The following is a 16,073-nucleotide window of genomic DNA, read 5'->3' as shown; positions in this document are numbered from 1 at the left end:
CTGACTGCAAGCTACTTTCAAATAATGATCCACAAAGTTAATCAAAAGGGCTTCCCTGTTCAATATTTATCTGTTACTCATTGACAGCCACTGTCTGCATAGCCATCTACAATGTATAGAATGGGATCAGAAATACCAAGCTCAAACAGAACCTGAGTGCCTCACTGAAGTACCGGGCACAATGAAAGCAGAATTAAGCTGCTCTTCAAACCACCTCTGACACTGAAGATGTCTGTACGAGTTTCAAGGTAAAAAACACACTGCTACTTCCTGAACTTGGAGGCCCAATTAGTTGCAGATAGTAACAGGGATGAAAGGAAGACCACCACGTGAGAAATAAAAAAAAAAAAAAAAAAAAAGAAGAAGAAAGAAAAGAAAGGAGATATTAGGTATCAAAATATAAACATGGAGGGAAAAATAGTAATTTCCTGTATTGGGGCAAAAAAATAATATTCCCTTCTTGATGTGATCTCCTTGCTTTTATGTACTAGGAAAAGTCATATCTGTTCTGAAAATTATTTTTCTCATTTTAATACACATTCAACATTTTAAGCTACAAAATAATAAGAAAGCATTGATCTTTTTATGTGTTAGGTATTTAAATACTGGTTGCCAGTCTGTCAATCAAACGTACCCAGAGGGGATGCTGACCAGCCTCCATATCCACCTCTAAAGAGAGGCAGGTATCGGACTGATCGTAACGCAATTCTCTCCGGTTATTTGTACTATCTGCTAGAAAGCAAGGCTTACTACGAGATCTTATTCTTCACATTTATTATCCATTCAGCTTGGCAGGTTTTGAACATGGGGTTTAAGGAAGGACAGTTGCTCAAAATGGTAATCCTCTTTTACCTAATTTTTCCTAAATGCTCACTTAGGAATGATAAACACTATCTGAACATTTAGTATATGCCAGGCATTATTATAAGTACTTTACATGTATTGGGGCATTTACTCCTGCAATAAACCTTATGAGAGAGATTATTACCAAGTCCCAGAGGAGAAAAATAGGGACCAGAGAGTTTACGTCACTTGTTCAAGCTCCCTCAGCAAATAAATGACTCAACCAAGGTTTGAGTACCTCACTCTCCATTAGAGCCTGTGTACTTACCCACTGCACTGAGGCTGCCTCTAATTCCATTTAGCACTGTTGAGAGGGTGAGACAACCACCGGCCTCGAGTAAGAACCTTAAAAAGGTTTGTGGAGTGATAAATGAATCACTATCTTAAGGAACTTGCAATCTTATTAAGATATCCATCCACAGACACTGTTTTATCCTTTTACTTGTAAGTTTATGACCTGCCTCCTCTTTCAGTTTACAAGTTCCTAAAAGGTATTTATTTGCATACATACCATTGAATGCCACCACACGTGTGATACAAAGTAAATGATGCATTAGAATTGAATCTCAGGTTTAATATTGACTTTCCTCTCTCTTTCATATCCCCTCTCAATCCACTCCATCAGGAAATCCTGTTGGCTCTTTCTTCAGAATACATCGCAATCCAAATTCTTCTCACCATCGCCACTTCCAAACCCTGAGTGTCAACCAACCACTGTCCTGACCATAGTAGTCTCGGAATCAGGCTCTCTGCTTCCACCCATGTCCCCCATGAGTACATACTGAAGCATGTACTCAACTAGCAGCCAGAATCATTCGAAAAATTCGGTCAGACTCCATTGCTCCTCACGTCAAACATCCTCTCATGACCCCATTTCAAGTGGACTAAAAGCCTGGCCTGCCAGGGTTCTGTGTGCTGGCCTCTCTCCTCAATCTCCAGCTGCAGTCCCTATTCATTCCCACCCACTGCACGAGTCCCCCCAGCACTCTTTGTAAGCAGCAAAACCTCTTCAGCTTCAGAGCCTTTCTGGCAGGTGCTCCCTCTGCCTGGAGTATTTCCCCTGCTGCTATCTGGATGCCTAACTCGCTCACTTCCTAGGAGTCTTTACTCAAATGTCATCTTTTTAAATGGGGCTGTACCTACATGAAACCCTAGCTGACCCATCTCCACCCAGCACTTTTTTTTCCCCCAAGTTTTATTTCAATTGTTAGTTAGCATGTGGTAAAATTGGTTTCAGGTATAGAATTTAGTGACTCACTTACAAAACAACACCCAATGCTCATCACAAGTGTTCTCCTTAATGCCCCTCACCCATTTAGCCCATCCTCCACCCATCTCTCTCCTCCAATCCTCAGTTTGTTCTCTGTAACAGTCTCTTATGGTTTGCTTTCCTTTCTTTTCCCCTTTTCCCTAGGTTCACCTGTTTTCTTCGATTCCACGAGTGAAATCGTATGGTATTAGCCCTCCTCTGCCCTGACTTATTTCCCTTAGCATAATACACTCTAGCTCCAACCATGTCATTGCAAATGGCAAGATTTCACTCTTTTTGATAGCCAAATAATATTCCATTGTATATTTTTGCCACTTTTTTTATCCATTCATCAGTCAATAGACATTTGGGCTCTTTCCATAAATTGGCTGTTGTTGATACTGTTGCTATAAACATTGGGTGCATCCCAACAGTCCTAATTCCCTCTTACCCTTCTCTGTTTTTGTTGCACACAACTACTGCCACAGAACAGACAACACGATTTGCTTCATTTGTAACATCTGCTGTTTACTGCCCGTCTCCAACGCCCTCTGACTTTCACGGCTGAGATTTCGGTCTTAGTTCACTATATATCCCATACAATAGTTCCTGGTTAAATTTTTTTTTTAATTTTTAAATGTTTATTTTTGACACAGAGACACAGGGAGAGATAAAGCATGAGTGGTGAAGGGGCAGAGAGAGAGAGGGGGAGACACAGGATCTGAAGCAAGCTCCAGGCTCCATGCTGCCAGCACAGAGCCTGATGCAGGGCTCGAACTCAGGAACCAGGAGATCATGACCTGAGCCAAAGTCAGACGCTTAACTGACTGAGCCACCCAAGCACCCCAATAGTCCCTGGTTATTTAAGGTACCCCATCCATATGTTGAATTAAGACATGAGAGAAACCCTGGGGATAAAGCTGAAGCCAAGAGGCAGTGTGTGTTGTGCCTAACAAGAGTAAGTGAACACGTTTCACAGATAGAAGCAGAGAGAGCCTCCATTGAGGGGTATCTTGGTTGGGGATAGATGAGGGGCAGCCCAGATCAAGACTAGAGGGTCTTGAACATGAAGCTAAGATTGCCAACACCGTGCCCTAAGAATGAGCTGCTGATGACTTTGAGCTAGGAACCATGTTACAAATATTTTAATCTGGTAGCTACAGGTAGCCCAGAAAGATATTTTTGTATTCCCTTGCATGGCATTGTGTGTACAGTGGGCCTGCAGCATTTTACTTAAACTGAAGGAGATAGGAGACAAGACTCAACAGTAGACTGCAACAATCTAGGCATAAAATAATAACTCAGGTCAGGGAGATGAGAATAGAAGGTAAGTCTTTACAAAAGAAATCATGCTACAAACAGGGTATTTGACAAGAGAGGCAGAATGGAAGAGGAGTCCAATAGCAAGCCCAAATGGCTAGAGAAATTAAGATGAAACCAAAGTGCAGCGTACGAGATCATTCTAGGTAAGATAGAGAGCTCTGTTCTGGGGGCATAGCTGCGCAGTCCAGCAAAGAGCTTCAGAATGGGGGAGGAGGAAGGGTCACTCTGCAGGTGGACCACATCACACGGCAGCTGGGGGAGAGCCTTCACATCATTAAAGCTGTAAGATCCAAAGGTTTTTTGTTTGTTGGGTTTTTCGATAAAAAAAAAATAGAGATAAAACAATTCACTGGGTTGTCTTAAGGATTAATTGGGAATTTTCTTTGAAGTGCTTGCAAATTTGTTGGTCATTACATGTGGCAGTTGATGTAAAGCAAATCACAAGCAGAAACCTCAAGTAGTTTGGAAATCTAAAACTCAAGCTGGCAAAGAGGACTGGAGATTCGTCCACTTCTAGCATAACTGCAGTGTAACAACAGATTAAATTTCTAAAGGGCAGACACAACTGGCTTTGCATATAAAGGACACTAAATAACTAGCATTCAAATATAATAAACTTACCCTCCTCTTTAGGGAAGGCTTTCAGTTTCTCAGGGTATTTTTTTTTTTTTAACAGAAATAGATTTCAATAGACTACCCTTGAACAGAAGGTGGAGGGTTATGTTTTTGGTTTTGGTTGTTGTTGTTTTTGTTTTTGTTTTTTGAGGTCAAGTATCCTCCTGCTCCAAGGGGCCACATTATCCAGTTGAAAGTGGATAAACTGCTGGGCCACACTGCACTGGTCTGCTATAAATAGTTACCAGATTAAACCTTATTAGTTGTGTCAGTTGGACAACCTGCGTAATCTCTGAGCCTTCATCTTCTCACATGCCAAATGAGTGTATTACCTACTTATTTTCCAGTACGGATGTGGAGGTCAATTATAGCAATGTCTAGAGGCCAAAGAACACCCCAATTGGTGTGCCGACTTCAGCCTCATGTATCTCACTGCATATGGAAAACCAGCCAACACAGAAACATGAATGGTAAAGTTGGACCCAAACTTCATGGTCAAGAGCTCAAATTTCTGTTGTCCCCATAAGGACCAGTTTTGCCCCATAACGTAAAACCTCAGCATCCACGAGTATTTCCTGTGGATGGAAGAATAAAAGCAGCTGTATTCATTCCCTTTTTTCTCTATAGCTCAGAGCCAATCGTTTGTGTCTGGCAAACTTCTCCTTAAGAGAGCCAATAAAGGTGTATGTAGTGCCAGTCAACCAAACTTGCCACTGGATCCTTGTAAAAATGTATTCTACTTAAAATCTGCTGGCCTATAATTTAAGTTTTCTAGTCTTGCCTTCCCCCAAGACATTACTCAAGTACAATAAATTTTTTTTAAAAAGTCAGCTTTCTTTATTCCTACCACCCTCATAAATTTGTTACTAGCTCCTAAAAACGGCATTGAGCAAAGAGGGTAAACAGTCTTGCTATCAGATGAATTTATTGATCCTCAATTTTACAAGCACTCGAGAAATTCCCCTACCCTCCACCCTCCTCCCTACTGAATGGGTCTCCAAACCTCTCCCTGTAAAAACACCGTGACAGGAAGGTCACTGCTTTCATAGTTATTAAGACTTAAGGCACCTGATGAATTTCTCCAGGGGGATGAGAATCCGCTATTATAATTAGGTAGTCCCTAGAAAAGCATACTCCTTCCCTGGAAGTGAGCCAAGACCTTCCTGTAGTTTCTGTAAATGTGTTCTTCTCCAGGAAATCCAGCTGGTGTCTACAACACGTTAGATAGGAGGCTCCGTTCCTGACTGACCCATACAGTCAATTGTACTCCTAAAACAGCTTTCTTAGTGGAGTTAAAAATGGTAGAGGAGAATCATCAAGAAGAAGACCAGGTACCTCCTGGCTTCAAGGCCAAGACATGCAATTGGCTGTGATTCACACGGAGGACCCCTGACAGGCAGTGGTCAAGAAAATGATGCTGTTATGAAAGCCTAGGTTGGTTAAAATTCTATTGATGACAGCTGCTTGTGAAGGAAACAGGATTCTCCTTGGGGCGCCTGGGTGGCTCAGTTGGTTAAGTGACCGACTTCGACTCAGGTCATGATTTCACACTCGTGGGTTCAAGCCCTGCATCGGGCTCTGTGCCCACAGCTCAGATCCTGGAGCCTTGCTTCGGATTCTGTATCTCCCTCTCTCTCTGCCCCTCCCCTACTTTCTCTCGCTCTCTCGCTCTCAAAATAAACCTAATAATGAAAATAAAAATTTTTTAAAGAAAAAAGAAACAGAACTCTCTTCAACTGGTACCAAGTAAGAAAAAAGGCAAAGAATGAGGCTCTCTATATAATTACTACTGCTTTTCGTATGTATTGCAGAGATTGTATATACTGGACTGGGAGAGAGGGAAAGGCAATTAGGTTTTAAATAAGATGCAGTGATGGTCTACTTAATCACATAAATCTCAAGCGGTCAATTCCAAAGAACCCTCACACTACTAAGTGAATCACAAAGGTCTCAAGTTTGATAAGGGAAAAATAACCTAAAAATGATTTCCTTACATGCTGGTCATTGAACCAAAATCCTCCCAGGACCCAGACTTCTCTCTGCTTTGAAAACTAGATCAAAATATCTCAAAGCTCTACAAAGTAAACAGAGCTCTTGTTTATAAGTACTTTAGAGAATGATGCAGGAGATGTAGCATGTGAGAAAAGGAGTTGATAAATGACCAGAAAACTCCACCTCAGCACCCAGCAGTTACTTCTCATCCATGTACATGTTCTCATCTTAAAAGGCCTTGTTACTATAACCCACTACACACCCTTCTCACCGTCAGCTTCATCCTGTAACTTACAAATAGTTTTGCAAACTAGATTTTTAAAAAATTAGGTGGTAGGGAAAGATTTTTCTGCTAAAAATCTGTCATTAATGCCACTAATATCACTAGCTCTTGCTGGAGTTCTCCTGTGTGTGTGTCTTCCCCCCAAGAAAAAGAATTTCAATTCCCCCAACAATAAAGTGGTACACGTTCAGCAGGAAGATACAAACTACAACCGGAAAAAAAAAAGTCGTGAAAGGAGATCCCTACAGAACATGGTTTCTATGTGGAAGGTGAACATATACAGCTTCCAGCTTCCCTTAGATAAGCTGTTTGTGGACAAGTTAGAAGTTTCCCAGCTCAGACAATCTCGGGAGGAATCCCCAAGAAAAATGCTCATGTATGTAGATACAAATGTATCCAAGATGACATGTGTATCAACATACAGTTCTGTATAGTGATCCACACCAAGTTGTTAACAGTGGCTATCTGTGGGTGGTACAATTACAAAAGACATTCACATTCTCCTTTCTATTTATCTGCACTTTCCAGATGTTCCAGGATAAAAAATGTATTGCAATTTTATTCCAACAAGAGCTATTCCAAGAGAAAACAATGAACCCAATGAAGGAATCTCCCATTCATCAACACAGAGCCATGGCCCTGGGCTTAGTCAAAGCAAATTCCAAGATTATCCCCTCAATACAACTTGACTGGACACATGGTGTGCTCTCTAAGCAACACAGTAACACAAACCCGAGGGCATTTACTTAGCAGAGGACAAGGAGTTCCCAGAATCCGTAATAGACAAATGCATGGAAATAAAATGGAGCAGGGTCAAGCTGAAACCATCATCTCCTCCCCCTCTTGTGACGAAGACTATTAGAAAAGGTATGATAATTTTAAATCTTTTCATTAAAAGGGATAGACCCTTTTCATTTTTTCCTGCTCTAGACACACTGCTTATACTTATTTTTGATCAACAGGTCATAATACCACAAGTGGCATTTCTACACTATTTTTATGCAGTTTTCATCAACAAAAATGTCCTTACCTTTCTCAAGAACATGAAATTTCCTTGGGTATGAGGTTAATTTAACAGATTCTGAATATTCACTCAAGTTCACAATTATTCCCTTCAATGACATATTATACTTTGAATGCTATGAAGAAATAAATTCTTTCTTCATTATATAAAACATAGTAATAAGTGGAAAATAGAACACAAAATTCACAAAGTGTTCCTTTAGTAATTCACTATTTCCACAGACATAATGGCTTCTCCTACTGGAAGTAGAATGTTTACTGTTTCCATTTTGCCAACATGAGTTCCTTGGTATGAACAGCTGTACCCTAAGTTAGATAAGGAACAAAGTGATACTCATTCAGTGCATACTTACTATATGCCAAGCACCATACTAAGTGTTTTTGTGGTGTGGACCCTAGACTCCATAGTCTAACAGACTGAGGTCCAATGCAGGGGTCAACTATTTCCTGTAAAGGGCCACACAGTTAACATTTGAGACTTGGTAGGCAATTTGGTCCCAGTCTCTATTCAACTCTGTTATTAAAACACAAAAGCAGTCACAGACAACACCTAAGTGGATGGGTATGGTCATGTCTTAGTAAAACTTTACGTACAAAAACAGGCAAGGGAATGGGGTGGGGGAGCACATGTGGCTGCTGATCCTAAATCACATTTCACCCTATCCTACCTTCTTCACCTTGAGTGAGTTGTTCCAGCCCTCTAAGACCCCGTCATCTGTAAAATGGTAGTAATAATCATACCTAGTACCCAAGCTTACTATAAATATTAAAAACGGTCAAGCCATTAGCCCACTGATTCTCAGAAGAGCTGAGACAACTTTCATTTTTATCCCCATTTCAGACTTGAGAAGACAGAAGCTCTGAGAGTTAAGTAAGTTAGCTATGGTCCCAGTTCTAATAATTACGAAGAGAGGATCAAACTCAGATCCATCTCCAGATGGTTTAACCACCTCTATCAATGATTAAATATTACTGCATGGACCTGTGGATCTCTTTTTTTCTTTTGTTTTTTTTTTTTAAGTAGATTTCAGGCCAAATGTGGAGTTTGAACTCACGACCCTGATACCAAGAGTCAGATGCTTAATGGACTGAGCCATCCAGTGCCTGGATGGCACCCCTGGACTTCTGGATCTCTTAAATACTTAGCTCACAAAGATTAAAGCCTCTTTCTTCCACTCTAGTGCATAAACTGAGTCCAAAAATTCACTCCAGACACATCTACACAGAACACACTCAACACACAGAATAAGCTGTTAAGGTGGAAATTTATTAAAACCACCGTTTATGTATAACTTAGTTTGCTGTATTATTTTTAAGATCTGGGCACAAGCACATTAGTCTCCCTGTCTCTCTGAAACCACCGTTAGTGATTCAGAACACTGTAGTTCAACAGCATGCCTACAAAAGGTTCATTGTAGCTCTATTCCTCTCACCTTGACCTTTGCCTTCTCTTCTCAAGTTTGGGGGTGTGGGGAGGTCTCATACATATCACAAGTGTGTCAGTAACCAATTTTTTTTAAAAATCTAGGCAGGCACTTCTCTAATGAAAATACACACTCTGGTAAAGCCAATTAATATTCTTTCATTTTAAATCATGCTTCCTGTGCCTGTCCATTTTTACTCTCTGCCACTCTATTTTGAGTTACAAAATATGGAGCACCTCAGGGCACCTGGATGGCTCAGTCAGCTGAGCATCTGACTTCAGCTCAGGTCATGATCCTGAGTTCGAGCCCCCATCAAGCTCTCTGCTGTTGGTGCAGAGCCTGCTTCCCATACTCTGTCCCCCGCCCCCACCTCTGCCCCTCCCCCACTCATACTCTCAAAAATAAACATTAAAAAAAATACAAAAAAATATGGAGCACCTCAAGCCAGGAAAAGCAATTAATTTGTAGACAGGTTCTGAACTGGATTTCATACCGTTGGAGTCCTGCAAGATGTTTGTAAGTCAAAAATCACTTCAAACTAACCAACACAGCACGACTGCCCCACTCTCCATGAAAACCACATGAACTCAGTTTCTAACCTCAGAGGACAGGCTGACCCGGTGGGCCACTCTCCCACATTTCCTGTCTCAGGTCTGAGCCACTTCCAGAGCCGTCCTCGGCCTTGCAGTCCTTGTCCCATCCTTCCTTTACTGAAAACTCTTCCAAGGCTCTCACCAGATGGCAGTCCACCCTAATGCCTCTGCTTCCCCTTCTTCTCCAACCTCAACTCCTGTCACCCTTCCCCTTCCCTCAACTCCTGAGGAACATCATTTGCAACTCAGTGCACCATAAATACCCACCTTTTAGCCCCAATCACTAGCTCAAGCACCTCTCCCCCAAATCAAAATCCCTTCCACCATGAAGATCCCAGGGCTCACCTCCACTATTACAGGATGACCCTTTCATGGCACCACTTCTGTACTTTTTACTTCTCACTCAAGACACCTCTTACACAGAATCCCAATTACTAGTTCCCATCAGTTTTCCAGGCTTCTGCAGGGCAGAGGTTTTCTTAGTCACCTCTAAGTCACTTTAGGCAGAACAGCACCTGACCCATGGATGACGATCAAAATATAGTTGTTAAAGGAATGAACACATTAGCTCATTTTTAAGCTACTCTGGCATTAGCCCTAAATAATACACCATCCAGTTTCCTCAGACACACCACTGCAAGTCATTTACAGGCCAAATCATTGGTGTGATGTTAAAATTAACTGGGAGAAAGCACCAGAAACCATGCTGAGGTCTAAAAGGCATGATGTGGAATTCAGAATTCATTTGGATTTTTAAAGGCTTGAAGCAGCTCTTGCTACAAAGTTCAATGTCTGTTTAACATGCAGATTCTATTAGACCTCATTATGAAGTTCACTGTAGATTTCTCTTTCCTCAATTCTTCGTTATTTACTGATCCAAACACAACTGGCATAAATTATTCCAATGGCTGGGGGGGGAGGGGCGGGGGCCCGAGGGGGGGGGGGGAGGTGGATGGGGGCTGTATAATTGCCATCAATCAATCAGGTTAAACAATCAAAACAATTTGCTGCTGCTGCTGCTGCTTCTAGAGCTTCCTTGACCTTTCCCTCCCCATCAACACAGGTGACCACCTATCCAACCCCCCAGCCCCCCAGCAGCCTGCCTGACAAGGAACCGGTCTTGTTCTCCTTAATTGGGATAACATGTGCAAGTGGTTAGCACTCTGTCTGGCACAACATAGCTGATAATGACTGATGAGTTCCTTCTTCACTCATTCTCCTCTTCTGGACCTTGATAATTCCTTCTCTCTTTTGAGTCTGGATTTTCCCCATTTCCAAACCCATGCCTTTTGGCCAAAGCCAGCCTTAACGCTACCCTGAGCAGGGGAATGCCCTCTTTCTGAGTGTCTCATCAAGAAAGGAAGAAAACATCACCTTCTAGCCTGAAATTAATCTCTCCAATCCTGTCATGGTATCTGAAATCATTCCATTGGAGAACAACTCCCTTTTTGCTCGAATTCTTTCACTGCAAGGTGCTTATTAAAATGCAAAGGGTCCTGAGAAGAGCAACATTATCAGTTAACAACACCTGATCTGCAAGGAGGGGTACAAACAAAAATGCCTGTGGGGAAGGGCCTGGGCATGAGACATGAACCAGGTATCCAGGTGGAATGAATTTCAGAGGTAAAAGGGCTTGGATGCAGAGGCAGAAAACAGACAAACCTCACCATTTTGCCAATGGCTTCTTTCGGTGACCGCTCTAGTTGGTCTCATCAGTGACAAACACCTTCTCAATCTTGGCTGCACTTGGAGACTAAGAACCCTGGGTTAAAGCCCTTTGTTTACAATGGGTACTGAAGAGGCGGTCACAACAGTTTGGCATGTGCTCAAGGAACATTAGTCACTTGAGCTCCCGTCTCCCCAGACGCAGTCTTCTCGAAATTTCAGTCAAACAGTTGTTCTTACACACAGCTACGGTCGTGTCAAACCACACAGCTGAACTCTGTCCACCTTGGAGGCTATGAAATCCTTTCTCAGTTTGTTCCTTTCTAGTTTCCTTCTCTTGCATTCACATATTAACACAGGTGATTTCCACTGTATTTTGTGGTAAAACTCCTCTCATGTCCATGAAAATTTCCTTTCCAACTCAAGCATTTTCTTGCCTTCATTTACAAGTTTAAAGTTATCATAGTTACTATGGAGGCGATGTCTGGTCTTTTCTCAGACCCTCCATACTGCTTTTATTTCTTTGTGGGGAAACAGGAAACAAGACAATTGTTTTAATTGGAAAGAACTGTTGCATCTCCCAGTCAAACCAACTATTTTACAGATGAATTCACTAAAATCCAGAAATATGATTACAAACTTAAAGACAGCTTACAATGGAGCAAAGGGTATGGGTTCTATAAGTTTCAGAACTTACCAAAGTGCTTAAGTTTCGTCAAAATTTGCCCCAACACTATGGTGTTTTTGAAAATCTTGTATTCCTACCCTTTGCCAAAAAATTCATTATCACCAATGACAATTTTAAGTTTTCAGTTGGCCACATCATGAGCACTTAATGTAAGAAGTTAGGATAACTGCCATCGTTTTATAATTCTTAATTATAGACATTTTGAATTAATCACAATTTTCTATTCCTATGTACTTTAAGATAATTCAAATTATTTACTTTAATAATTCCCAGTAATATTCAAGTCAAACCTCTGTTAAAATAGAAGCAAATTCACAGTTTATAAAACAGTAGAATTACAGTGGGAAGGATTAAGAACAGTGATGTTCCGGTAAATATTTAACAACTAGTTGCAGACAGAAGGGCACCCAATTTGCAGCACTTTCCAATTTCCATAGTGCAAATACTTTGCCCAGTTTCCAGTTACTAACATGAGGTCAGGGATCACAGAATGGGAAATATGTACATACAATGGATTCTCATGGGCCCATGCAAGTTGGCACTAACACATTCTGATAGGAGGGACCAGAGAGTACAGCCTTTTCATTCCCGAACCCTTTTCACATCACCAACCATTTATTTATAATCTGCTGTATCCTGAGCACATAAGGACATAATACCTGTACATTATTATATTTATGCATTTATCTACCAACTGTACTGCAGAAGCTTTCCATCAGTTTTTAGATAAAAAACACATATTAAGAGATGTTTCACCTCAGGGCCCACCCCATGCACACACACGTGATGTATACTTACACAAACACATAAAACAAAAACAGAAGCCTCTCAAGATAAAACACACTCTCATATATGGAATGCACTAAAACTCTCGATTCTTTTCCCTTTTTTTCTTCATTCTTATCTTGACCCACTAAATTGGATTCGTACCCCACCATTTGGGTAGAGATCCCAAAATTGAGAAACAGTGCTGAAATAGACTAAGCTTGTTGAAGACACAATTATAGGTCATTAGTCTACATCTATCCCGATGTCTAGTAGTAATTACTGCGGCCCAATAAGGTTAAATAAGTGTCTAAAGATGCACCTGCCATCAGTGACAAAAGATCCTTCAAGGCAAGTGATAATTCATTACATAGAATCAGGATAGTCATGGCTTCCAAGTGAAAGCTAGAGTCCCTTCCACGACAACCCCCCCTTCACCCGAAATTGACAGAGAAATTTTTAAGAAACCTGTACCGACCCCATCATTGACGAAAATTTGGTCCTTCATCCTCTGTGGCCCTGTGACCAACCTGCCCATTTACCCAGGAAAACGAGGCAAATCCGAGCAATCGTCATTTCCCTATTATTGATAATATTCAACAGTGTTGAAAAGGTACCCATCGTTTTCACAAAAAAAGAACATTTCCAGTCCTGTTGGAAAAGGAGCTATATAATGCCAATTACTATTATATAAAATATACATACTTCTACTATATAACATACACTAAGACCAGCTTTCTAATAACCAAAAACCAAAGACTGAGTTGCAGAAAATACTCACTCAGGAAAATGAAAGCTGAATCCATGGACTTTTCTCTTCAATGTGTTCATACACCACATGCTTTTTTATAGGTGCTATTAAATGTACACTATAGTTTCAAGACAATCCAGATAAGCGTCTTCACTAAAATACACAACACCATTAATCATCTCAGTGACAGTGCTCCAATTTAACATCTTGGAGATTTCCTCCCCTTCTTCATCATTTATTTGCCAATATTTCCTTGTTATGAATATCCCCCTAGTGACTTTCCCTGGCAGTCACAGCTGTGCTGCCTACTGTGTCTACCTTGACTACAAATAACACAAATTCTTTATAAAAAAAAAAAAAAAAAAAGCCAGGTCTTGAGATAATACCTACAGTAAGAAGGGTAACCTTTCTGTGGGCTGAATTCCTGGAGACCTCATCCAGGCTCCCAACTTTAAATTGACAAGCCTCCACCCCTAACCTGATAGTAATTTCAGACACGTGAAATTGGCTTAATTACAAATAAACAACAGTTGGCCGTTGGCCTCCAATTACTTGAATGGTCAACAGTCAACTGCTGCTTTCAGATGGTCCGTAAAGAACCCCCTTCTTACACAGCAAAAGGCTTTTTCAAAGTATCCATGAATCACAACAAAGCCACAAAACCACAAGCAAATTACAGGAACCTGACCACCAAGAGCCATAATAAGGATGACTCACAGATAACAAGAATTTTTTTTTGAAAATAATCAGTAACAATTTAGCATTATAATGAAACCAATTCTGATGAAAAGAATAATGCTATCGAGACAACAGAATATCAAGAAGCCAGAAAGAAATAAGTAGCAAAGATACAGGGAAGAATCCCAGCTCCATCCAGTATCCATTTTATGTCCCCTTTAGAGAGCAGTCTTCACTGGCTCCAGAATTTGCTGATTATAAAATGGAAACCATGAAAGAAAATGCTGTACAACCAATCAGAGGAGTAAATGAAAGTAGAACTCACCAGCTTGCATTCAAAAAAGGATTTTTAAGGAAAAAGGGTATTTTTTTTTCAATAACAGAACTCGACTACAAAAGAAGTTAAGAGTTTGAAGACAAAAAACACACTGAAGTATATTTGCAAAGTCTATCTGGAAAGTCTAATGCCTTCAGGGTAACTGTTTAACTTATTTTCTATTTTCTACAGAATAACTTAATTAATTAATGGTTACTGTTGCTTCAATCAGTATTCCACAACTTTTATGGAAAGCCTAGGTGTTAAGCTTTTTGGAAGACTCCAATTTAGATTATTGTTAAAAACAAAACAAAACAAAACAAAAACTTCCTTCTCAGCAAAAGCAACACAAGTCAAGCTATGATACATTAAAATGCCTTTCCTTCCCAGAGAAGAGTGTTTACTTCAGTGATAGTAACAACACCTCATTACCAACAGTGCAGATTCTGTTAAGTAATGGACAAAGCAAATGGCAGCAAAGGCAGAGGACTCAACTTCAATTTAACTGTCCTGTAAGGTACATAGTAATTAGCTGCAAAGCTCTGAAATCTTAGCTAGCATGTTAAGTCTGCTACATGACAGTATAATTTGACTTCTTAAAGGATTATGCAAATTACAACTCATCATTCCATTACAGGATTGAAAAAAAGTGACAGCTAATTTATACATAACACACCTTTCAAATCCCTAAGATGCGTAGCACCTGTGCAATGTATTTTGCCGAGATTTTCTTGCATATAAGTACTTGTTTATTGCAATATAAAGAAGCTTACCTAAGAGCTTTATTAATATAGTCATTTTAAAAAACTTTTAGACCACAGTTTCAAAAGTATAAACATTTTTTTCGGTCTTGATTTCAAAGGCAAATTTTGTTGGTTTTTGTTTGGTTTGGCTTTTTTTTCCCCACTTGATGAGAGAAATATAAGGTTTCAATACAAGGATATTTTTGAATAGCTGGCAACCACAAGCACTGATGCACGAGCCAGAAGGAAGACTCACAAAGATTTCAACATACTTCTGGTAGGTAGATTCACAGTAGATTCCGTCATATCTGTAGATTTTCCTACATTCTGATTGGTTGGGCAGAGGATGCTGGGCAGTTATTCTGTAGAGGCATCAAAAACAGATAGACATGACTAGAGGTTCTCTACAGTCGACCGGAATGCAGGATAACAAGTATGTTGAAATTTAATATCTTTTGCTTTTTATGCTTTTGAGCTATATACATAGTTGCAATGTGTACATACATTTTAGAACATTAACTTCCACTTTTAGAAACCTGCAGCAGAGAAAACAGAAGACTTCATTCTTGATGAGAACAACAAAAAAAGTTTTTATCTCAGAGTCATAAAAGTGGAAGAAAAGAAAGACATAAGGTCTAAAGCTTAACTCACTCTACAATCCCCATGATTATATTCTAAAGGAAATGTTAAAAACCAAAGTCATTAGTGTTTTTGTTACAGGATTGTCATTAATTCGATCATGCATTACGATTGTAGGCAACGGTAAATTAGCTATAAAACCTTAGTAAAGTGAATATATTTTCAGCTTTACTCAATTTATAGAGAGTTTGTATGCTACTGACTTCTAAAGGGATATGATACAGCTTTCAGAACTAAACCCAATTAAGGAGGAAAACACAAGCGAGACCGTCGGGAGCACAGGTTAGATGTTAACAGGCACCTGAGATGCGCTGATTACAGTGGCTCCAGGTTTCTTGGCAGTTAAGGCAAAAAGGGGAAAAAGGCTGATACAATTTTCATCTGTATTACTTAAGCATATAAATTCATCTGAGACTCCCTGCATTATATAGACATAAAAATGCTGTGAGGTTTCTGACCATTTCCTTCAAATGAAAATTTCTT

General features: G+C 40.1%; 1 protein-coding gene across 9 annotated transcripts in view; it reads right to left on the bottom strand.

Annotated features, from left to right (window-relative positions):
- The window catches only part of NPAS3 (neuronal PAS domain protein 3), an 853,174-nt gene that overhangs the window by 727,773 nt on the left and 109,328 nt on the right, over positions 1 to 16,073 (bottom strand). For 6 of the 9 annotated variants that reach the window (XM_027065563.2, XM_027065562.2, XM_053224352.1 and 3 more), the window contains exon 2: positions 15,224 to 15,313. The exons of the other annotated variants lie outside the window; for them this stretch is intronic. In XM_027065563.2, the coding sequence (XP_026921364.1) occupies positions 15,224 to 15,313 (90 nt within the window). The remainder of the gene's footprint in view (positions 1 to 15,223; positions 15,314 to 16,073) is intronic. 9 annotated transcript variants of the gene reach the window in all.

The sequence above is a fragment of the Acinonyx jubatus genome, chromosome B3 (assembly GCF_027475565.1).
Source record: "Acinonyx jubatus isolate Ajub_Pintada_27869175 chromosome B3, VMU_Ajub_asm_v1.0, whole genome shotgun sequence".
Lineage (NCBI taxonomy): Eukaryota > Metazoa > Chordata > Mammalia > Carnivora > Felidae > Acinonyx > Acinonyx jubatus.
This window is presented reverse-complemented; position numbering and strand designations above follow the sequence as displayed.